General features: G+C 46.7%; 1 protein-coding gene across 8 annotated transcripts in view; it reads right to left on the reverse strand.

The window, feature by feature from the left end:
• Positions 1-21,779, reverse strand: part of STK35 (serine/threonine kinase 35) — a 126,345-nt gene extending 104,566 nt beyond the window's left edge. For 7 of the 8 annotated variants that reach the window (XR_006891023.1, XR_006891018.1, XR_006891021.1 and 4 more), the window contains exons 1-3: positions 21,326-21,713; positions 20,140-20,737; positions 6,675-7,424 (exon numbers count right to left, since the gene is read on the reverse strand). Coding sequence is in view for 1 of the 8 variants with exons in the window: in XM_046678286.1 (XP_046534242.1) it covers positions 6,712-7,424; positions 20,140-20,737; positions 21,326-21,634 (1,620 nt within the window). In the remaining 7 variants the exon portion in view is untranslated. Of the gene's footprint in view, positions 1-6,674; positions 7,425-20,139; positions 20,738-21,325 lie in introns of all 8 variants that reach the window. The other variant, XM_046678286.1, reaches the window with a different exon arrangement.
• Between the last annotated feature and the right edge of the window lie 2,573 nt (positions 21,780-24,352).

The raw sequence follows: 24,352 nt of genomic DNA on the forward strand, positions 1-24,352 counted from the left end.
GCACTTAAGCCCAGGAACGACCATTAAACACCACCACCTGTGGTCACCTTCAGCACTGTTCTCCTTCAAAGCCTGGAGACCTATCTGGTCGTGGATTCCCAATTTCTCACCTAAAACCCTTTTTTAATTTACCTCCCAAGGACTCTGTTTTGAAGACTTTACTGTTTAAAACAAACCACATTAATTATTTCTTTTTTGTTTTTTAGCTTTTAGTATCATTTTTTATTAACTTGATATCTATAATAAGACAGTTTGGGTACAATTCCAGCCAAAAGGAAGCAAATGATGTGAGCTGGCTTCAACGTGAGCAAACACACTGTCACCTGTTAGATGAGCTGAAAAAGCTTGTGAATCCCCAGAAGATCATTAGGGGCCCAACTAGAGGTCTGGGGACCCCCAGGTTAAAAAACCTCAAATCACATAAAGCAGAAGCAAAATCTGAAGCTCAGGTCAAGGGGACAACCCAGGTGGCCCAGCACGTTAGCCCAGAGCCACGTCTTTGGTCTCCAGGCTAAGAATAAACATATTAAGTCAAAAGAAAAATTAGGCCTGACTTCTTTCTCTGATGTTAGGCGGCTACCAAGATTGCACACAGGGCAAAGAACATTTTCTACAACCCCTCAGGTCACACCAACATCTGATTTCCTTCAGCAGGTTTGAGCTGCCAGCTCCAAATAAACGTCATTCATTCAAGGGTCCTGGCTTCAAAAGGCCCTAGTAACCGAGGTTTGTATATTAGACAGCAAACTTGGCCACGAATGCAGATTCCCTCATAACACCCTCCCTGGTAACATGTGGGCGGGGGCACCTGGAACGTCAGTTTGGCTAGCTTCCCACTTTGAGTAAGACTTGTGGCTGGCTGGTAGAAACCATTAGGAATTATTAAACATTTTCTAAAAGTGACAAGAGAGATAGGCTCCATTATCGAGTAATCTTTAAAAACAGATAATTTTTCTGGAACAAGCAACTGGACTGAGTTGCCTTGAGTACAGCTTTGTTGAAAAGGAAAAAACCACATTATTTGGCAATCCTCAGTTGCAAGGTTAAAGACCACTGTCTTCAGAGAGGAATGGAAGACAAGACACCTCAAGCCAAAGCAAGTATCTAAAATTTTACCACTTAACATTTTATCTAGACAGTTTATATAGGGTACTTTCACAATCTCTTGTGATTCCCCTAACAACCTCAATAAGACAACTATGATCTACTACTCCATTTTATGGATGATAAAACCCAAAGAGGTAAAATAACTTGCCTGAGGTCACACAGCCAGTAAATCACAGAAATGGAACTCAATCCCGGATAGTCCACTAGGCAACACTCCTTTCAGAGGAATCCCATATTTCCAACCCAAAGTACCTTTCCATTTATTGTTGCAAAAAACTAAAACCATTTAGCCCTATTTATTTTTATTTTTTGGTGAGGCAGATTGGCCCTGAGCTAACAGCCATTGCCAATCTTCCTCTTTTTGCCTGAGGAACATTGCCCCAGTCTTCCTCTTTTTTGTACATGGGTTCCTACCACAGCATGGCTTGATGAGTGGTATATAGGTCTGTGCCCAGGATCTGAACCTGTGAACCCCGGGCCGCTGAACTGGAACATAGCAAACTTCAGGTCTAATAGGAAAGCTGGCTGGGAATCAGGACACACAAGTTCTGTGTCTTCATTTGGAACTCTGAATAATTCCCTCCTTTCTAGGTCTTCAGCTACCCCTGCTTCTCAGCAACCTTCATAGTAAAATTCCTCAGGAAGAGTCATGTATACCATTGGTGCTCAAAGTGTGGTATGGAGTTCAGGAGTTGGTGGAGCCTAAACTCTTCATAATAACACTAGGACATTACTTGCCTTTTTCATTTTCATTTTCTCCTAAGTGTATAGTGGAGTTCTCCAGAAGATACATGACGAGTGACATGGCACCAGGTTACAGAGCAGAAGCAAATACAAGAGTCCAGCTATTACGGAAGATATTAGAGAGATTTGCAAAAATATAAAACAATGTCACTCACTAAATATTTTTTATTTTGAAGTTATTTCTCATAAATTATGATACTTATGTTAACATGCAACCGATTTATTATTCTTCACTTGAAAGAAACATATAAAACATTTCTCAGCTTCAATTTCTAATACCACAAATATCCACAGATAACACCCCAAACAAAAGCTCTCTGAGTCCTCAATTTCACGAGTGTAACGGGGCCTTCAGACCAAAAACTTTGAGAATCATTGGTCTGTTCTCTCACTGTCTCCAATTCTTCTCCTTGCATTCCCTCTCCAACACACTCTAGTTAGGGCTTTCCCCCATTATGTGCCACCAAAATTGCTATGAGCACTAAAGACTTCCCACCTGCTAACTCCAATGGTTAATTCTCAGTGCTCCTCTCACTCAACCTACTGGCTCACGTGCTGTGGCTGATTACTTCCCCCTCCAGGTGTCTTTTTGTCACCAGGCTTCCAGGACACCATACCCAGGTCCCCTATCTCTCTGGCTCCTCTCTTTCTCCCCATTCTCAATGCTGGAGGGCCCAGAGCTGCGTCATCCTTTGAAATCTTCTCTGTGCCCACTCCAGCACCTTGGCCGTCTCTAAATTTGTAGCTCGGGACCAGATCTTGCCCCTGAACTCCACGCTTCCCATCACCTACTCCACCTCTGGACTTGGATTCTAAACAGGCATTTCAAATTTTCAGATGACTAAAACCTAACTTTTTTTTCCAGTCAAACCTGTTCCTCTCAACGTCCTCCCCATCTCATTTGATGAACTCTACCCTTCCAATGGCTTCCAAGGCCAAAACCTCACAGCCATCCTTAATTCCCTTCTCATAACTTACTTTCAATCCAGCAGGAAATCCTGCTGCCTGACTTCAAAATTAACCCCAAACCCAATCACCAGCTGCCCTGCTCCATTGCTCAAAGCCCTCATTCTCTCTCCCTCGGACTAGTTCAGTAGCCTCCCACCTTATCCCCTCACTTGCCCCCCTGTAGTTAACACAGCAGTCACAGTGATCCTTTCAGAGGATCAGATACTACACAGCTGAGAACACACCAATGGCTTTCCATCTGACCCAAGAATAAAAGCCAAAATGCTTCCAATGGCATGCAAGGCCTACTCTAGGTGTCTGTCAATTACTCTTCCAGCCTCTTTCCCTACAATCTTCTCCCCACTCATTCTATCCCGCCTTCAAGCCTTTATACTGGCTGTCCCCTCTGTCTGGGACGCTTTCTCCAGATCCTCATGACTTACCCCCTCCACTCCTCTTTGCTCAAATGTCACTGTGTCAAGGAGATCCACCCTGATCTCTTCCCCCACCTCCCAGCCTTCTGATCTCCCTTATCCTGCTCTACATTCCTAGAGCACTTCTAACACATTGCTTCTGTTTATGTCTGTCTCTCCAACAGAACATAAGCTCCACAACTGCAAGAACTTTTGTATGTTTTATTCACGAATGTATCTTCTGTGCCTGAAATAGTCCCTGGCAATAGTTTCCTAATCAACATACTGAATGAATATATAGAATTTGCTTCTGCATCTATGCAACTCAGTGGGAGGGAGGGAAGTTTGGACCCCACAGTTCTTCCTAACTCCAGCCTCTGATTCTCGAACCAGCCAGCCAAAGCTCATTTGTACCACAACCCATGTGAAGCTTTTGGCACCACAATGCCCAGCACAGAGACCTGGCCCAGGCCCACAATCCTATGTGCCCAGCTCCAACAGGGCAGGGGAGGCTACGGTCAGATAGGCACCAACTGACCAAGTACTGTCCTTATTGGCTGTCAGAGCCTGGGACACTTGGCAGTGACAATGTTCCTAATCTTTTCTGGTCTCAAGGTCACCTATTTCTCCTACCTGAAGGAATCCCTCCTATTTAGCTGAAACTTTTCCCTGCAAAACAGCACCAATCCAAGTGTGGATGTTCAAACGAGAGCCTTGATCTCAACGGGTTGTGACAACCCCATAATCCTAACCCACATTCAGGTCCCTCTTCCAATGACAACCTTCTTCCTACTCCAGCGCAAACATGAATTCTAAGATGTTTTTTAAAAGTGGAAAAGATGAGACAGAAATGGGAAGTGACAGCATGAACTACAATTAAAACACTGTCTGGAGGCTGGCCTGGTGGCGCAGATGTTAAGTTTGCACATTCTGCTTCTCTGCGGACCGGGGTTCGCCAGTTCGGATCCCAGGTGCGGACATGGCACCGCTCGGCAAGCCATGCTGTGGTAGGCGTCCCATATATAAAGTAGAGGAAGATGGGCATGGATGCTAGCTCAGGGCCAGTCTTCCTCAGCAAAAAGAGGAGGATTGGCAGCAGATGTTAGCTCAGGGCTAATCTTGCCCCCCTCCCCCAAAAAAAACCACTGTCTGGCCAACCCTTTTTGGGCTCTAACATGGTATTACCCCACACCTACCTTTAGGGAGCTCTATTCTCTTACTCATTGGGCAGTAGGACAAACTGGCTTGGCACCTGGAATGTACTCAATAAATGTTCGTGGAATGGAAGAATTAAACCTAGTAACTCATTCCAGAAGTAAGTTCACAGAGAACACGACAGATGTAACCAGGCTCAACTCAGTAGTAACCATCTCCGAATAGAAACCTGAGGGTAATGAAGGCAAAAGGCGGGACTAAGAACCCCACAGGTCCTGGAGGGCTCTGTGCGCTCCTGCCGAGCCTCCTTCCTTGTGATCACTGGGATCAGCACCACCTCCCACCACCTTATCTCAAGGCTTCAGTAAAACATACAAGTAACATTATTTCCAGCTTGCCACATTGATATTAAGAAAAAAAAGGAGGGCGGGGGCTGGCCTGGTAGCACAGTGGTTAAGTTCGCACGTTCCGCTTCATGGCGGCCCAGGGTTTGACAGTTCGGATCCCAGGTGTGGACATGGCACCGCTTGGCACGCCATGCTGTGGTAGGCATCCCATGTATAAAGTAGAGGAAGATGGGCACGATGTTAGCTCAAGGCCAGGCTTCCTCAGCGAAAAAAGAAGAGGACTGGCAGTAGTTAGCTCAGGGCTAATCTTCCTCAAAAAAAAAAAAAAAAAAAAAGGAGGGTGAAGGGGGCCTATGACTAAGATATTCCTGCCCTTAAATTATTAGGGTATTGCGCAAATGACTTAACCCCTTGCAGGGTTGCGCAGGTGAAACAAAATGGTACATGAGGAAATACCTAGCATATATGGTAGTCAATGTTCTTTTCTTTCCCTTGCCCACAAAACAAGGCTGGGGATTTCTGCTAAGGAAAAGAATTCAAATCTGACCAACAGACTAGCCAGCATTTGTGTCTACTGCCATCAATCTCCACTATCTATCACTTTCTTTCTTCCGATTCCACATGTGGCCAGTTGTCTTGCCAATCCTCTGTCCTGAAGATCTAGGCACTCCTCTATCCTCAGCGCTACTCACAGGTTCAACAACCCTTACTGGTGTGAATAAAATAACTGGGCCAACTGGTCTCCCAGTCTGCAGGCTCTGGTTCAATTTAACTTGCACATGCACACGTTCAACTTCTTAACGCTGCTTGTTGTGCTCTGTCTGCAGACGGCTCCCAAATGCCTATGAAGTTAAGGTCAAATTCTAGGGCCCCAAGTTTCACCTTATTTCTGATCTTATTTCTTTTGTGCACACTTCAGACTGGTCTAACTCAGCTACTGCTGCTGCTCCTGGTCCACACTTTGGGATTCTCCACTTCAGCTCTGTCCACTCCTCTGGCAGGTCACTGTCCTCCCCGATGATCATGTGTCTACATTCTTCACTAACCCAAATTGGTGCAGTCTCTCAAATGTGCTAGGCTCCCTCTGGCTTCAGGTCCTTTGCACAGGCTGGTCCCTTTACCTGGAATGTTCCGCACTACCCCCAAATCCCTACTCTTGCCTCTGGGCACCATCCCGTGAAACGTCAATTTCCCTTAATATCTCTTCTCCTTCGTTGTAAAGCAACCATGGTAAATATTGATTAATGCTTCTCTCCCTGATGAAGCTGCAGAATTCACGAGGATGGGCAGGTTTCTGATTTTGCTTACCATTCTTATCCCAGAGCCTAGCACAGTACTTGACAAACGAAAGACCACAATAAATCTGTTAAATAAGCAAAGACTCCCATATAATATTCACTCATATTGTCTGTGGTATCTAAAATGGAGAAACCACTGGATGCCTAAAGTAGGAGGATGGTTACATTATGGCACATATAATGGAATGTCAATTATTGAAAGCCATACTCTCAAAGTATGACATGGAGAAATGCTCAGATCACTGTTGAAAGAACAGGAAACAAAACTGTGCCTAACTACAGCATAACCTAAACTATATAGAATTGGATGTTTGAGTAGGAGAGAGACAATTAGGGACAGCGTTTATTCTCTGAAAAAAATTGTCCATACCTCCTTTGCACATTTTCTATGGTAAACATTTACTAATTGATGAGAAAAAGCATTTCTAAAAAACTTTGACTCGACTCAAATGCAATGTCCACTCAAAACTTCTCTACTGTTCCTACTCCTACTTACGCCATCCCGCATGCCTGCTCATCGAGACTTCGGGGGATCTTTAAAGACAAGCACTTAGTTGTCTCCAACTCTGCATTCCCCCCAGCTCCACAGGGCCCATGCCAGGGCCCGGGACGAAGAATCCAGTCCAGGAAGTGTGTATGCAGAACAAAAAGAGTATACTCACCTAGTTTAAAAACACCCAAGATGCTTTGCCCTGAATGTTAAGCAGCACATGTGACCTGGTCCATTCTGGTTTCAAGTTCAAAGGCATCAGGCCGGTCCTGCGGGTTAGCAGCTAACATATCTTTCAAGAGCTGCTTGATCCCCTCAGACATGGAAGTCCTGCGTTTCTGGGGGATGTGCAACTCCATCTTTGGGTTTTCTAGCAGCGCCTCACCAACAGGGACGATTTCGGTCCCTTGTTTGATATAGGTCCCCAGGAGCTCCTTCTTGGTCTCAGAGTCAATGAAAGTGATTCTTTCTATCATTGCCCAGATGATAATGCCCAGGGCAAAGATGTCAGCCTTGGCTGTGTAGTGTCCCTCCCAGACTTCAGGGGCCATGTAGAAGTCTGAGCCGCAGGCTGAGGACAGCCAGTATTTATTCACATTCACATTTTTGTTGTCTTGATTGCCCTCTTTGCCTCGAGGGGCCAGCCCAGCACACACCTTGCTTAGTCCAAAGTCTGCCACCTTAAGGACAGGGGTGCCAGAGCGCTCCGTGATGAGGATGTTGTCTGGCTTTAGGTCCCTGTGCACAATGTGGTTTTTGTGCAGGAAGGCAATGGCGCTCGTGAGCTGTAGCATGAAGCTTTTGTTGGTTGCTGGGTCTGGCCTCCGGGACAGGACATACTGATTCAGGTCTCCACCTTCACAGAATTCCATGACAAACCAGAGATAGCAGGGCTCTTCGGCATAACCCAGGATCCTTTCTCCTACAGCAAAGGAAGACAGGAATGAGCTCGAGTGAGACAGACACACTCATGCCACTTTTAGGCCAAAGGAATGCAGCGTATTAAAGTAAGTGACAGTGGTGATGACTGCTCCAATCCAAGAGGACCAGCACCACTGGCACTGAGCCAACTCTACACAAGTAAGTCCATCCATTTCTACCCACACAGGATGAGTCAAGGTATAACAAATAAGGTACGACACAGGCTGCAGGGGCTGGTGGCAAGCACCTGGGTAGTTACTCTGGTTTACCGCTGACCTATTGAATACCCAGGAGGCAACTTAGTTCACCTTTCCAAGTTTCTACTTCTGCTTCTTCACCTGTAAACGGCCACATGTCACCACTTATGGAGTGTCCACATGAGCACTTGACATTCAGTTTAATATTTACCACCTTAGAAGTAGGAGGAAATAGAGCCATCTTATAAAATGAAGAAGCTGAGGCTCACAGAGTCTTAAGAGTTAAGGCACTCAAATCTGTCTGATGGTGAGCCACTGTGTTTCATTATCTACTGTCTCCAAATAGGCAGCACCACACCACCCCTAACTCCCAGGCTGCTGATGGGACAAGGGGAAGCATGGGAGAAGACTGTCAAATGGCTGCTACTCCACACCAGGTAAATGACCTTCCCTCCCTTCCTTCCTGACTGGTATAATGGTTCTTGTCATCTAGAACGGCACTACAATTTTATTCCAGAGGCACATTCCAACTCATCAGTATTTTCTGTTAGCCCACCATACGCCTAGCACAAGTTTGGAACATAACATGCCTGTCTCTATGAAGCTTAGTTTCAAGGAGCTAACAGTATCTGAAACAGCAAGCATCATAAGCTGTGCATCTGCACCAAAGTCAAGTTTTATGAACAGAGAAAGGTGGGTAGCACTTGCCAGATCGAAAGAAGCCAGAAGGGCAGGAATTGTAGGACAGGCAGCAGATTAGAAGGGAGAAGAAAGCAGGCTGAGAGATGCAAGGGGTAAAACAACTCAGGAACAAATGGACCAGAGAGGAAGAGGAAGTCTGGTGGGAACCCTGGGGTCTGAAGTGCTATGTAAGGTGAAACCAAGTTGTGGGGGCCTGAAATTCCAGCTCTGCCTTTCCAAGTGTTTCCTTTTGAACCACAGAAAATCACCAGGAAAGCTGATGATTGGCATGTCCAAACAAATCCCAATATTCTTTATAAAACAATTAATGGCACACTGACCCCTTACATGAAGTCATTTGATGACTACAAGTGTCCCAAAAGCTAAGCCTAAGCAGGCAGATGCCTTATTCTGCTGATGAGGAGGATGGGCCTGCCCTGGGTGGTCACGTGAATCACTCATGACTGAGCCAGGGCTTGAAGAAAAGTCCTCTGATCCCCATGATGGTATCTCCATTCTACCAAAAAAGAGGGGTGCAGCTGCTCATACAGCCTCTGCCAGTAATTGACTTTTACCAGTCATTCACTCTACTCCATTATGAAGAACTGGTGACCTGGATGATCCCTGCTAACCCAAATGGCCCTGAAATTACCAAGGCACACAGTCTACCAAAGGCCATGGTTTGGGAGTTCTAGGTTGAGGAGAGAAGACGTCTAGACAGATGAGGCAAAAGTTTTAGGTTTTTGACCACGATCTGACAGATCTCACTTCCCCTGTAATTATATAATTTGTTTCTATTACTCACAATCAAACTAATACAGGTAGACCCAGTTTAGGGCAAATGGGTTTTGTTTTTTTTTTTTTTTTTAAAAATCAGTTGTTTCCTACCTCATAATCCTCTTTCTAGGTCACTGGCTCTATTGGGCTGAGAACCTTTATCTAAAAACACTGCAAAAATGAAGTGGTGATCTGAAACCCACACCAGTCTAGACTCCAGAGTAAAGACTCAACAAGGAGGGCAAGAAATGTTTGCTGGTGGGAGAGCCAGAAAGGAAACGATCCGCAAGCCATCAGATTCCTTCTGCAAAGGCCACATCCGAAAACTGAAACTTTTTCACTGAAACAGTGGGGAAATAAAGGGTGGGGAATGGTGATGATTTTATACACAAAGTTGGTAACTACGGCAACTGAAGTAAAAGGAAAACAAGTCTGCAAAACAGACGACAATCCGAGTCCAGGTTATGAGAATCCAGGGAAAGAGAAAAAGGGTAAAAGAAAAAGTGCCCTGAGTTAGTGAGTGGGTGGGACAGATGGGGCCCGGGCCGGAGGAGCTTGCTCAAGGGAGTGAGCTAAGCTCAGGAGATGCGAAAGGAGGGGCTATTTGTGGAGAGGAAAGCACTGGACAGGAAGAGGCATTCTCAGAGTCAGAAACAGCATCAGTGAGCACGACAGAATGGTTGACTGGGGAACGAGGCCACTCATCCCAGAGACAGAAAGGACTTCTTTGCACACACAGGGCCTTGGGATTGCTTCAGGAAAAGGTGCAGCATCTATGTTCCCACAGGAATCCCCAGCTGCCCATTAAAAAAACATAAGAGGCATGTGAGAATTCCAGTCCTTTCCTTGCAAGATGGAGGGAGAGGAGGTGGTACTCAATGCATTCTTGTCAAGAAGCAAGCCAGGATGAAGTTAACAGGAGGAGCAGAGACCAGAGGCAAGGAGTCTGGGTTTAGACCTCTGCCTTGCCCACTGGTTTACTGCATAGTTTCTTAGTTCAAAGGAAAACATGGGGAGACTGAGGCATGATGGAAAGATGGCTAGAACCTTGGGCAAGTCCCCGAATCTCTCTGAGCCTCAGTCTTGTTAAGTCACAGGCATGAAATACATTTTGCTGACTGTAAGATACTTGGGGGAACCACATCCTGACCCATCACTAACATCACCATTCCCACCGGACCCCAGTTGAATCCCAGGAAGTCACTGATTTCAATAATCCCAGTGCTGTGGGCCATAGGATAAAGGTCTCACATATTAGGCAAAAGATGAGATTGAAATCAGAAAATGAACGTGGATGATTACATTACACTTCTCAGGCTGTAACAGCCAAAACCCATGTTCTAGCCAGATCGGGCCACTTTTATTTGAAGTGATCTCTACCTAAAAAGAGACCCTCCTCCCCCAATCCCTGCAGGCATGTCTGAATGTGCACCTTAGGGACCAGCTTGAACACCAACCCACCTGACACTTGCCTGATTTCCCAGCTAACTGCCCTCTTCTGACCAGCTAAGGCTCTATCTTATGCTTTACCAAGGTGACTGTGCACTGGGGAAGGGAAAGCGGTCAAACTTTCAGGGCTTACCAAACACTGGTTCTAAAATGACACTAATTCCTGGAAACCCAAATGTCACTGTGGTCCACCTGTCAGAGGAGGGCCTTATGGTGATCGAGGTCAGGTGATCAGTGGAGCTTTAGCTCAGGTCCACCCCACAGTGGGCCCAGCAGGTCACTGAAGCCACCCTGTGGTTACTTCCCCAGTTTCAGGATGTATCATTGGAGTAGACACATGCAGCAAGAAGGATCCTCACGTGAAGTTTACAGTTTTTTGGGCCAATAGAAACAAAATTTACTTAGGTTTTGTAACCCCCTTGTTTGGTATAATCTGACAGTTCTATGAGATGAGTAAGAATTAAAAATTTAGCTTCCCAGAGGGGGAGAAAACAGTGAGTGTGTTATCTGGAGGTGATAAGGATTTGAGGCAAATAAACGTAGAGAGCCCACTGGGTTCCAGGCACTATTTTAAAGGTGCAGTATGTGAGCTATCTCATCCCGCTGGACACTGTTTTATAGGTGAGGAGACTAAGGCTGGGAAAAGTAAGTAACTTGCCCAAGACCACTGCCATGAGCAGCTGGGTAGATGCGAACCTCCAGGCCAAGTCCTCCCACCAGACAGTGCGATCTCTCAGGGGGCTAAGAAATGGCACTCCGATTCAAGAGAGGCAAGCCCACCTCCAGGACAGTTTTATTACCTTTCCCTCAAGTCTGATAACCAGGAGACCATGAAATAAACTCTGTATTTCAAAACATATTCTATGCCACAACTCACAGGGAGACAGAGAAAATGAAAAAACAAAAAAATCAAGCAGGTGCCCCGCATCTCCTTACTCACAGGAATAAGCAGTGTTGAAGTTGTCCGACAAAGTGGGGCCTGCTTTATTCAGAAACTTGAGGCCGCAGGCCTGGCACGAGGATAAGTCAGTCTGGGCAGAGGAAAGGCAGGCATCTCGTGGAAAGGGATACAAGATACCCAGCATTTTATGGGCCCAATCCCAAGCCTCCTCCAGAAGTTGGATCTCCATGCTCTCCTCACTTCCACTGAAGCATTTCCCGAGGGCACAGTGCTTGACACACACCAGAGATGAGATGCCAAGTGGTCTCTGCCCTTATGAAGGTTTCTGGTCATTAGAAGCAGAATGACTACAGTTATGAGAACCAAGAATAGGGCACAGTTCAGCCTGAGGAGCAGGGACAGGTGGTCAGGATGAGAGAAAGGCAGGCTAAGAATCACTGCCAGAGTGGTGGCCCCTGAGCTGTGTCTCCCAGAACGAAGAGAGTGGGCAACAGCACAGGGGGTTTGAGCTCGCAGACGGGGACCCAAGTAATCTGGGTGATCGCAGAAGAGATGTAGTAGGAGATAAGCAGAAATGAGGCTAGAGAGGAAGACGCTGGAGTCAAGTCACAAGAAATGGTGTTTGTCAGACTAAGGATCTGAACTCAGACTAAGAAATGGGAAGTGGGGGCCGGCTCTGTGGCCGAGTGGTTAAGTTCGCGCACTCCGCTGCCGGCAGCCCAGGGTTTCGTTGGTTCGAATCCTGGGCGCGGACATGGCACCATTCATCGAGCCTCACTGAGGCGGCGCCCCACATGCCACAACTAGAAGGACCCACAACTAAGAATATACAACTATGTACCAGGGGGCTTTGGGGAGAAAAAGGGAAAAAATAAAATCTTAAAAAAAAAGAAATGGGAAGTGACTAGAAGTTCTTGATATATTTTAGAAAGATATACTGTTTATTGAATCGAAGAAGTCATCTATTTTAAGACACAACATTTAAGAATGACATACAGGCTATTGACAACGCTGACTAGGTTCAGTTCTGATTTCAGAGATGTTAACACGTGAAGAGCAAGTCTTAGAATCGATGAAACAAGTGCCCACTGGAGGCATGAGGAGTTAGCAATGAAGACAGACCAGCGCCCCAGAGACTCATCGGGAGTTTGTGAAACCCCAAGAAGAGAGGACTGGCCAGGGAGGCGGTAAGAAGGCGGTGGAGAAAGGTCTCGGAGGTCTAGAATCAACAGTACTCTAGCCAATCTTCTTCCTCCAAACCCGTCTACGTAGGTGATAATTACATCCCCTTTCACAGGTGAGGAAACTGAGGCTCAGAAGATTAAATAACTTGCCTGTGGTCTCACAGCTAGTCAGGGCCGCACTCAGAGCTCCACAGCCACGGTTCCTATCATGATGCCCTACTATTGCCGCTGAGCCCAGAGCAGAACTTACCACCTAGATGCTCACCTTCCACTTCGACACAAGCTCCTTGTAGGCACCCTCTTATGTGTGTCCCCAAGGGGTTTAATGTTCCAGTCCCCAGTGTTACAGTCCAAACACAATGTGCATATTAATTTTTCAGTAGAGAACTAATTGCAATTTTGACTTAAATGTGCTGAGATGATAGCAATTGGGCAATATGTATCACAAGTCGTAAAAATGCTCAATCTATTTGACAGGAAAAGCCCACTGTAGGAACTTATTCTATGAGAAGAGTATCAAAAAGACCAAACAAACACAAACACCGACCACCAACAGCAACAAAAAGGAACATCGAACACCAAAAACACCTAGAACTGGTATTCCATACAGTACAGTGAAAGTGAAATACTGGAAACAACTGTCTGGGAAGAGTTCACGGTCTATTATGGTATTGCCACTTGAATGCTTTAAAGGGCTACGTTATATTTCAACAAAACTTACTTAAACAGAAAGCTAAAAGAGATTACATAATACAGCACGAGTTTAACGTGAAGTGAAAATATAAAATTATAGATTTTTGTTTAAGAAAAATAGAAAGGAATCCAGAAAACTGAAGTTTGAATTTGCTATGACTATAGCCATCCCTGTTTTTGATTCGTTAAGAGTTGTACACTAAAATATTTTATTTTGGGGCCACCCTGGTAGCCCTAATCTTTTTTTCTTAAATATAATTTTATATTTTCACTTCACGTTAAACTTATGATGTGTTATGTGACCTCTATGAGGTGGTTCAGTTTGTGCGCTCCGCTTCGGTGGCCCAGGGTTCGTTGACTCAGATTCCAGGTGCAGACCTACGCACTGCCTATCAAGCTAAGCTGTGGCAGAGGTCCCACACATAAAACAGAGGAAGATGGGCACAGATGTTAGTTCAGGGCGAATCTTCCTCAGCAAAAAAGAGGAGGATTGGTGGTGGATGTTAGCTCAGAGGCAATCTTCCTCACCAAAAAAAAAATATACATATATATTTTATTTAAAGAAGTGGCTCAGCTGAAGATCAGTCCTGAGAAGCTGAAGACTCCATCCAGAATGTCTTCCCAAGGAAAGATGAGCTTATAGACCAACCCCAGGTCCCAGTCTCAATGACCTTGGGCTGTGTTGTGTCACTATAGAGAGGCTGGGTCCAGTGTCAACACCACAGGGTGTGTTCAAAGTACTTCATAAGATTAGTCAAATGTCACTGTGCATTACAGAATCCCCTTAGAGTGGCTGCCAAGGCAAGATACAGTGCCCTACAGAGGCCAAGAGGCCAAATATGAACCCTCAGGTCTAACACCAGGACAAGGGCTGTGGTGCTAGCCAGACCTGAGGTCAACACCACCTCCACTCTCTCACTTACATGGCTAAGTGCTCCGAGGAAAACTTCTTAAGACCCCATTTTCCATAAACTGAGAAGAGACACCTATCTTACTGGGCTGTTACAAGGCTTAATTGTGACATACGAAGCATCGTGCATGGTGTCTGGACACCAGAGTAGACAATTACTGCATGTTAATTGTGTCACTTGTCTGGACACCACTGGCAGCCCTCCAACATGGTCATAAGGCAGCGTGTCAAGAACATGGAATTGGAAAGAGGACCCAGACATAAATTTAGACCTTGACCCTCACTGGTCCAGCACCAGGAACGTGACTCGACCTTATCTGCCTTGATTTTCTCCAGTATAAAACTAGGTTACAAAAACACAAAATTAAAGTAGAGAGGATTAAATGAGAGAATGCATATGAAAACACTATGCAAGGCGACCTATTTAGTACTTGAACATTACAGGGATCTTGTTAAAATGCAGATTCCACCAGCCAACCAGAGTGGGGAGTAACCCACGGCTGTCCTGGCTCGCTTCTCTCTCCACATACCTAGGCCCTACTTCTTGCCAGGATTGCTTCTTATCCTTCCCCCAACTTAGTCTACATTCCCGGCAGCTGTTCCCCCTTGAGCATCTCTCACGGGCTGCAGCGAAGTAACATCTGTTGTGCTGTGTTCATCTCCTCCACAGACTGGCCACTCACAGTGGAACGAGACCAAGTCTCTGGGCTCCCCACAGCGCACCTCACACATAGTAGGTGCTCAGTAACTGGGTGAAATGAATCAAGATTAGAATTGTGAGCTGGAGAGGCTTAAAAAAGAGAAAGAACAGAGAAAGTTCTAGCATAGGGCATACAGAATATGTAAATTAAAGAGAACTAGGTAAGCCTCCAAAATTTGTAAGTCAGTAAGGAAGGTTCCTAGCCCTAAGGATACCACCAAAGGCCAAACAGGAGTTGAAAGTAAACTGACATTCTATTAGGAAGCTAAGCTCTGAGAGTTTACACTATAAAAAGCCCTAACCAATGCAACCCCAATTAACCAAAGCTCTCAATTAAGGGTTATTTCTATCTCCTGGGGCTGGTATCTAAAACCCCCAATGCACACGGAAGGAAGGGAGGCAGGCAAGAGAAGGCTGCGTGGTTGTCCCAAGACGTTCAACAGCAGACCAGAAAGGAGGTACAGGGTCCCTAGCAGCTGAGACACAGAGAAGACACCAGAACAAATCACCAGTGCCACAGTACTGATTAATACATAACTAAAAATAAAGAGTAGCCATCAGTTTGAGTAAAATACGATTATGCCTATTTAACAACCAAGAAAAATAGAAGTCGCCGAAACTTAAGCCACTTGTCTCAGAGCGCAGCCGAGCTGTCAAGGAAAGCCGCCTCAACCGAGAGTGCCTGGGCTGGGATCCTGGCTTGGCTTCTTGCTGAGCTGCTTCACACTGGGTAATCTCCTTCACCTAACTGCCTTGGTTGACTCACCTGTAAAATAGGGGTATTACGGTACTGACCTCAAACGGCGGTTGTGAGGACTGAACCAGTTAATAGGTATAAAGCCTTTGAACAGCGCCGGCACAGAGTAATCAGGAGGTTTTAGCTTTTAAGAGGGTGAAAGTGGGACTAAGACCTTCTGACTCCAGGTCAGTATCCGCATTCTACCGTATCCTGTTAACTTCCAGGGCCCATAAGGCGGCCTTCTATTTACGTGAGGGGAGCCACAGATCATCACCCAGCTCTGCCTTTACCTAGGGGATCTCTAAACTCTGAGGTCCCAAGCTACACTAGAGAATTCAGAGTTGCCTTCTAGGGGCCTGGGCAGGGGGTGGCCCAGCTCTGAGCCTAAGCTTTCCCTAGGCACTTAACAGACAGGCGGGAGTTTGCAGGCGGCCAGCCAGTCCACTGCTAGGATCCTGGACTCCCTTCCCACACTACCTCAAGTCCTCCCCTCAGCTACCTCAAGTCTACTTCCTTCCTTGCTTCCCTATGTCTCCACACTCCCAGAGAAAGCCTCTACTGTTTCCTAGGATACCCACCACTCAGGAGTGACCTTGACCTTGCTGTGTCTTCTGCATGCCTCATGGAGGAAACTTGGCATGACCTCTTCTAATACAGTGCCTGGCTCACAGTCACCACTGGGCATGGGTACACACACAAGCATATCCCCCCAAGGGCCGAAATGCCCACCCATGTCAAGCCAATTAAAGGCATCTTGAGTACAGCAAACATCAAATAACTGGTAAAGCAGAACTAGTGTCTTACCAAGCTGGGGTAAGCTAAGTTCCCAGCATTTCCAAATTTCTAAATATTCAGTTTATGAGTCTTGAGAGTTTGTTCTAGATATTTTTTTGGTCCTGACTTGCTATTTGTCAGAAAGATCACCGTGTGCATTAGTGAGAACACCAGAATTTCTGAGTTTGACAACGAGCTCAGGCTTGCCTGCCGCCTCCCAAGTGGCAGTAATCTTGAACTGAGATGTATTCAGGAAAGGGTCCATCAGCAATGGAAACAGGAGGATAAAACCAAACTGTTGATGCCTTATCTCCTCTTTTTTTGTGAAAAGTACTTAAAAGTTAAGACATTAACCAAATAATTTACAGGATTGTTAACCTGGTTTTAAAAAGCCTAGAGGCTGGTTTGAATGCTACCACTAACTCATCTGGGGCAAACGCCATCCCTTTCCTGGGCTTCAGTTTCCTTTCCTGTGAAAAAGAAGACCAGATCAGTCACCTAAGACAGCTACTGACTCTGAAGCTTCTTCTCCACATAAGGCTCTGGCTGGGATCTGTCTGGTCTTTGTTCAGAGAAAGGAAGGACAGAAGACACGGAAGTCTCCCAAACAAAGTTGGATGAGACCAAGAACTACATTAAGTCCCCTCATCTTTGTGATACTGGATTATTTACATGTCAAATAACTTCTAAGACTATAGAAATGCCCTCTGAGTAGCATTCACTAGAGTTGATACTGAAGGGGGAAAAAACACATACTCTCTATTTGGCCCAAGTGTGAAATAAATTCCACTGTCTCTCTTCTCTACCCAAGCACACGGTCCTTCTTTCAAAGGCTCCCCTTCTTTCAAGCCCACCTTCTCTGCTAACTGCTGGCTGACTCCTGATTCTTATTCCCGTCAATTCTCTACAACACTCTGTACAAAGCCCTTGTTAATGAGCCAAGTTGCCTTTTCCACCCGTGCCCTTAATTAGCATTGAGGTCTTCTATAGGTCTTCAAACTTTTCAAATTAAGTTCCTTTGGGGCAAAGAGTGTCCTGCACCCCCACCCCCATGCAAATACCACTATAGGGTCTTGGTGAAAGTATGTGAATTTGGTTCAGATGAGACTAAGGCAGATTAACGATTTTTGGTCTATTTCAAAATTATTCTAAATCGCAGGAGACTATGCAAAAGGTGATTGCAAAGGACTTTCTGTTTAACGATAAAACTGAACGAGATTATCTCTAAGATTCCTTCCAGCTCTGACATTTCTGAATGATATCAGCGTGCTGTACCCAGTGCCCCAGGGCAGATTAAGACTGCTAAATTTTGGAAGCTGAAGTAAGGAAAACTTAACTTGGAGTGGGTCTTTGTTCTCCACTTTAATATTAATAGCAAAAAACAGATGCCTATTTACTGCTTGCTAAATTTACACCTGACTTGTAAATGTGAACATCAGTTTCATAAACCAAGACCATGCGCATTTTCTTTACTGCAGAGCCCAGAACATTACCTAACCCATAATAGAGGCTCAAATATTTTGAAGACTCCAAACAACTGAAAGGGACATACTAAGTATGTAGCCTAAAGCAAAATATTTCATTTCTCTAGGCCTCAGTTTTAGTTCACAAAGGGAGGAAGAAAATACCAGTGTTTCTGTCAACCTGGTGTTGCTGACAACACACGCAACAGGATATGTTCTATGGTCAAACAAGTTTGGGAAACTTGAACAAGAACACTGTGACTCTCAAAGGGGATGAAGGTGGAAGAGAATTAAAAATGTAGCCTGAACTTACTAAGGCAGTGAATTCCTCCTTATCTGGAGCACTTAGTGACATTCCCAGGCCACACAGCAAACCTATGACATAGGTACCCTTATCTTATGGATAAAGGAATGCTCCCTATAGGTTTTAAACAACTTGTCCCATGTCTCACGCAGTCAGTTTGGACAAGCCATGACTGAAAGTCAGTCTAAGCCCAAAGCCCAGGGTCTTAACCACTATGCGATGCTGCCACTGTTTCCTGTGGAGTTCTGACAAACTCGACATGTGAGAATCTGAAGAGTATTTATAAGGAGGGTGAGGAAGGAAAGACTTCAAACCCAGGACCAAGTTTCAAGACTGGCATCAATGAACTGAGGGGAGAAGGGGATCCTCTGGCAAAGCTAACTCCCACATCTCAAGGCAGTCACGTAATATGGAAGTCCAGATCACTCATTAAGCACGGCGGAGAAGACAGCCTGAGAAGGGAAGAGAAGACCTTGCAGAATCCAGGTAAGCTGAAAGAATCACCTGGAAAGGCTTTTCGAGACAAATATATTCACCCTGGGGGAGGGGAGGCTTTTCAGAATGGATGAGGCAGGGACGGACAAAACAAATGGAAGCCTGTTTTGAAAAGGGACCCCAGGTGATACTGATCACGTCCCTCAACCCACTGTCAAACAACTGACATGAAAGGGACAGGGAGCTCTCCTGGGGTGGGCTTGTAGAGATCATGAAGTTCGGTAAAAGCTCCAAACCCAATGCCCTGTGCCACCCCACCCCAAATCCTACCCATTCTTAAAGGTCAGGTCTAGTCCACCCATGGGGTAGGAGGGACACCACCACACGTTTCAAAGGATCTAGTCCTTGATCAAGACAGATCTGGGTTCATACCACTTAAGCTACGAAAAATTCTAAGGAAACCAGGAGTACAACTGAACTTCCCTTACAAGCTGATGAACATGCAACTCGTTTGTTCAACTCTAATCCTTAATTTCTCCATTTATAGGAAGAGAAGACGATTTACTTTTAAAGTTATTACCTAAATCCTCTTCTGTAAGACACCTAGGATATAGCTGGGATTCAGATTAGTAACCTCTCCCCTGAGAAGCCTCCTCAGACCTTTCCAGCCCACTGGCCCTCTCTTCTCTCCACAGATCCCTGGCTCCTTGTAGTCTCAACAAGACACGTGAGTACTGAGCACTCAGGATGAACACTCTCTCTAAATGCACTTAAAACTCCCAGGACTGCAAAGTCCCCTTGTCTCTTTGAGCCCCATCTTCCCTAAAAGCAAAACAACTTCCAAGCCAGCCTCAGAGGATTAAGAATGTAAAATGGAAGAAAAAGATGTTCGACGTCGTTATGTGACAGCTCTAGGCCCACCTGCGGGGGTTATTTTTCTGCAGGCCCCAGAGGACTTAGCCAGAAAACTGCCAGTTTGCTTGACTGCCTGGGATGAAGGGCTGAGGTCTCAGAGGAAAGGGAAGACTAGGAAGCCAGAGTTTGCAGGGTGGAGCTGGAGGGTGTCAGGATATTTGGAACCACACAGAGAGGGGGTGTGGGTGGGTCCAGCAAAGTTTTCTCTTTTTCTGTGCTTTGGGAGGGAAACAGAAGAGGCCCTAGAAGGTGAGGGGGCCCTGCAGTTCTTCCACCAACGCTGAAGCCAACCCCCTCCACTGCCGACCCGTCTTGAAAGTGCTAGACATTTCATAATAATGGCTTACACTTATTAAGTACTTACTAAGATAATGGTTAGCACTTAATGAGCGCTTGTTATGAAAACACCAGCTAACGCTGGCGTCGGGGACTGAATGCAGGTCCCGGGAAGAGCGGAGGGCCCGAATGCCCGGCCCCGGGAAGGAGGGTGTGTCTGGGCCCAGGGTGACAGGATCAGGACCGGGGCCTAGGGCTCCCGGGGCCAGTCTGGGCTGAGCGGTCCAGCTCAGGGGTCGCGGCCCGCGGCGCCCCTACCTTTGAGCGAGGTCTCCACCAGCCGTAGGTAAAGCTGTGAGCTCTTGTTGCCGTGGCTCATGCGCTGGGCCAGCCCGTTGCGCTGCAGGACGCACTCCTCAAACTGCACGACGTTCTGGTGGCGCCGCTTGAGGCTGGTCAAGGCCCAGAATTCGGCCAGCGCCAGCTCCACGTTCTCGGGGGCGTCGCAGCGGATCTTCTTGACCGCCACCCGGGCCCCACTGCGCCCGGCAACCGCCTCGTAAACCACGCCGTAGCTGCCGCGCCCGATCTCCGCCAACAGGCTGTAGCGCGGCCGCGCCGACCCGCCGCCGCCCTCCGGCCGCCGCCGCGCCAGGCAGGCCTCGCCCGGGCCCTCGGCCGCCACCGGATCCATAGCTTGGGCCGCCGCCGGCCTCAGCTTCGCGCTGGGCGCCCGCGGCACTGGGCTTCGCCTTTTCCGCTCGGGGCTTTGTGTACCTCTGCGGGCGCCGTCCTCCTCCCCCGTTTCCATGGCTGCGGGCGGCGGGGGGAGCAGCAACGGCGCTGCCCGGGCCCCCCCTGCCTCATCCCTCCGTCCGGCCCTGGGACGCGGAGGAGCGGGACCTTGGATGGTGACCTGCGGCCGAAAGAATCGGTTAAACGACCAGGCCGAGGCGGGGAGGCCAGGAGCGCAGCCGCAGGGCGTCCCACCTCCCCCCTCCTGCCGCAGCGGCCCCTTTAAGACGGAAGCCACTGCTGCAGACTGCACAGGGGAGGGGAGGGGAAAGCGGACAAGACGAAACCAAAGGGCCGCTGCTGAGAGGGGGAGCCGGAAAGAAAAGCAAAATCTCCCCGCCTTCTTGGTTAATTTATCGTGTAGGGATATGAAAAACCAGGACCAGCAGTCTTCGAGATTCATGAAAATCGCCTTCGGGGGCAATTCGGACTGGGGAAATCTTTTCCCTGCCTGGCCTCCCTGGGGATCCCCCTCCCCGCGCCCCGCCTTGTGTTCTCCCGGGTGTAAACAGTCCATTGAATTAAGCCCGAGCGCAGCCCCGCGGACCGACCCAAGTCCCCGAGGGCTGCGGGTGGAGGGGGTTGGTTTAAAAGTTTGGCGTCCCCTAGAGCGCCAGGCCGGGGCCCAGCTGCCCTCCCCAAGCGCCCGAGGCGGCGCAGGCAGCCCCAGTTTCGGCGCTGGCTTCTACTCAGCGTACCGCGCGCTTACCTGGCCGGCGCCCCTCCACTTCCGGGCGGCCCGTCTCCCCCTTGGGGTCCTCGGCTGGGGTTGGTCCGTTCCGGGCCTTGGCTGCCTCCCGCACCGAGTAGCGCGAGAGGCGGCGGCCTGGGCCCTGCGTGCAACGGAGCCCGCTGCAGCTTCAGGGGCGGTGGTAGCGGCGCTCGCGGGGGAGAACCGGGCGTCCAGGCTCCCGCGGCTCTCCACGTGTTCGCGCCAGCTGAGCCCTTTACATAACGTCTTTATATAAGCCGAGCCTCCCGCCGGCACCTGGGCCAGCGGGGGCTCCTGGTGGCCCATCCCCCGGGAGGCCGGTCGAGTACCGAGCCGCCCGAGTCCTGCCAAGGTCGACCGAGCAGCCGCAGCCGGGACCCAATCACTGGCGAGAACACCCAACCCACAAAAAATAGGCGCCAAATTCCCGCGATCCGCTGCGGCCTCCGGGTCTCCGCAGCCTCCTGCGCACCACAAACTCCTCTCTCCTGGCCCGCGCTGCGGGATGAGGAACTGCACTCAGTAGGCGCCCAATAAATACTGATTGGTTGATGGGATTGGTCGGTTTGATTGATTCAGAGCTGGTGCCTGGGCACCGCCCGGACTGGGCTGGAATCCACACCCTACCCCCAGTTAGCCCTTTGCTCCTCGCAAATCGGCAAATCGTTGCCCCAGTCACAGCCTCAGTTTCCTCTGCTCCAAAATGGGTAGACTGGGCCATTTCTCCCAAGGCTGATAGGACCAAATGAAATATGTAAATATAAACTTGTATAAAGTGGTTAATTGGTGCAGGCTATACAGTAAAGCACTGAGAACAGAACAGGGCCTTGCACACAATAAACGTTAGGTATTATTATTAAATAAACAAATACACAGGACAACTTTTGACAATAAGTGTGATGGAAATAAGTAATGAGCTGCATAGCTCCTGGAATTGGGGACAGGCCACTTCTGATAGTGTGGTCACTGAAAGACATTTTTTTATGTGTAAAATTTCAAATTTACATATAGATTGCAAAAATAGTAAAGAATTCTCATATAATTTTCAACCGGTATAACAAATTGTTATATTTTGCTACATTTGCATTATATTCCCTCGTGTATGTGTGTGTGTATACACATACGTATATATAAAATATATATTATATATAATATGTGGATGTTCATTTTTCCTATATAATTTTAGAGTAAGTTTCAGACATAATGCCCCTTTATCACCATATACTTCTGTGTATATTTCCTAAGCACATTCTCTTGCATAACTCAGTACAGTTTTCAAAATCAGAACTTTTCACAATGATATGATTCTTTTAACATGACTTCCATATTTAAATTTTGCTAATTGTCCCAGAATTGTCCTTTATAGCTATTCCCAAGGATCCACTTTGAGATCACACGCTGCATTTAGTTGTCTTGTCTCTTTAGTTTCCTTCAATCTGGAAAAGCAGTCAGTTATTCAGCCTTTCTTTGTCTTTCATGACCTTGACATTTTTGAAGAGCACTGGCGAGTTACTTCGTAGAAGTCCCTAACTTTGAATTTGTTTGATATTTTCTCATGATTAGATTCAGGTTATGCATTTTTTGGCAGAAATACTGCTGAAAGAAGCTCGCCTTTCAGTGTATCACACTGGGAGGCACATAACGTTGGTTTGACTCAATATTTGTGATGTTCACTTTGATCATTTGATCAAGGTGGTGTCGCCAAGGTACTCCACTGAAGAGTTACTGTTTTTCCTTTTGTAACTGTGAAGTTTTCTCTTGGGAAGATATTTTGAGACTATTTATCCTGTTCTTCACCAGACTCACCCACTCACTCACTGGTTTTAGCATTCATTGGTAATTCTTACCTGAATCAATTATGACTAGTGTTATTGTAATGTTTGCAAAATGGTGATTGGAAGACCTCTGTATTGGTCTGCTAGGGCTGCCATAACAAAATAACAGGCTGGGTGGCTTAACAGAAATTTATTTTCTCCTGGTTCTGGAGGCTAAAAGTCCAGAACCAGAGTGTCGGCAGGGTTGGTGTCTCCTGAGACCTCGCTCCTTGGCTTGCAGATGGCCACGTTATGGCTGTGTTCTCATAAGACCTTTCCTGTGTGGGGGTGCCTTTTTCTCTTCCTGTAAGGGCATAGTCATTTTGGATTAGGACCCCACCGTAATGGCCTCATTTTAATTTAACTCCTTTTTAAAAGTGTTATCTCCAAATATGTTACATTCTGAGGTACTGGGGCTTGTGAATTCAACATATGAATTTGGTCGGGGTGGGGGAGGGGGCAGGGACAAAATTCAGTCTATAACAGTCTCTTTGGAATAGGACGTTTGAGCTGAGACCCGAAGCCAACCATGCTGAAACTAGTGGAAAGACATTTCAGGAAGAAGGAAGAAGTACAGAGGCCGTGAGACAAGAACAGGATTGATGTTAAACTTCAGCCAGTCTGTGAGAGTGTAAAATGGTACAACCACTTTGAAAAAAAGTCTGGCAGTTTCTCATAAAGTTAGATATAAACCTACCCTATGTCCCAACAATTTCAAGCCTAGGTATTTATCTGAGATAAATGAAAACTTACGTTCACAAATACACTTGGGTAAGAATGTGTAAGTGGCTTTTTCCATAAGAGTCCCAAGCTGGAAAATACACCGATGTTCATCAATAAATGAATGGGTAACCAAATTGTGGTATTCATATACTATGAAATGCTGCTTAGGGGGGAAAAAAACCAATGAAGTATTGATACAATAACACGAATGAATCAAAATAATTCTGCTGAATGAAAAAAGTCAGGCACAAAAGAGTAGATACTGAATGATTCTACATAGAATTCTTGAAAATACAAACTAATTTCTAGTGACAGAAAGCACATTAGCAGTTGGGCTGAGGACGGAGGGGAGGAAGACAAAGGTACACAGGGAAACTTTTTGAGGTGATGGATATGTCAATTACCTTGACATTATCTTGTGATAGTTTCAATGGGGCAATACATTAAAAACACTTCAAAGTGTATACCTTGAATAGGTACAGTTTAT

This window comes from Equus quagga, chromosome 12 (genome assembly GCF_021613505.1).
Source record: "Equus quagga isolate Etosha38 chromosome 12, UCLA_HA_Equagga_1.0, whole genome shotgun sequence".
In the NCBI taxonomy this organism is placed as follows: Eukaryota; Metazoa; Chordata; class Mammalia; order Perissodactyla; family Equidae; genus Equus; species Equus quagga.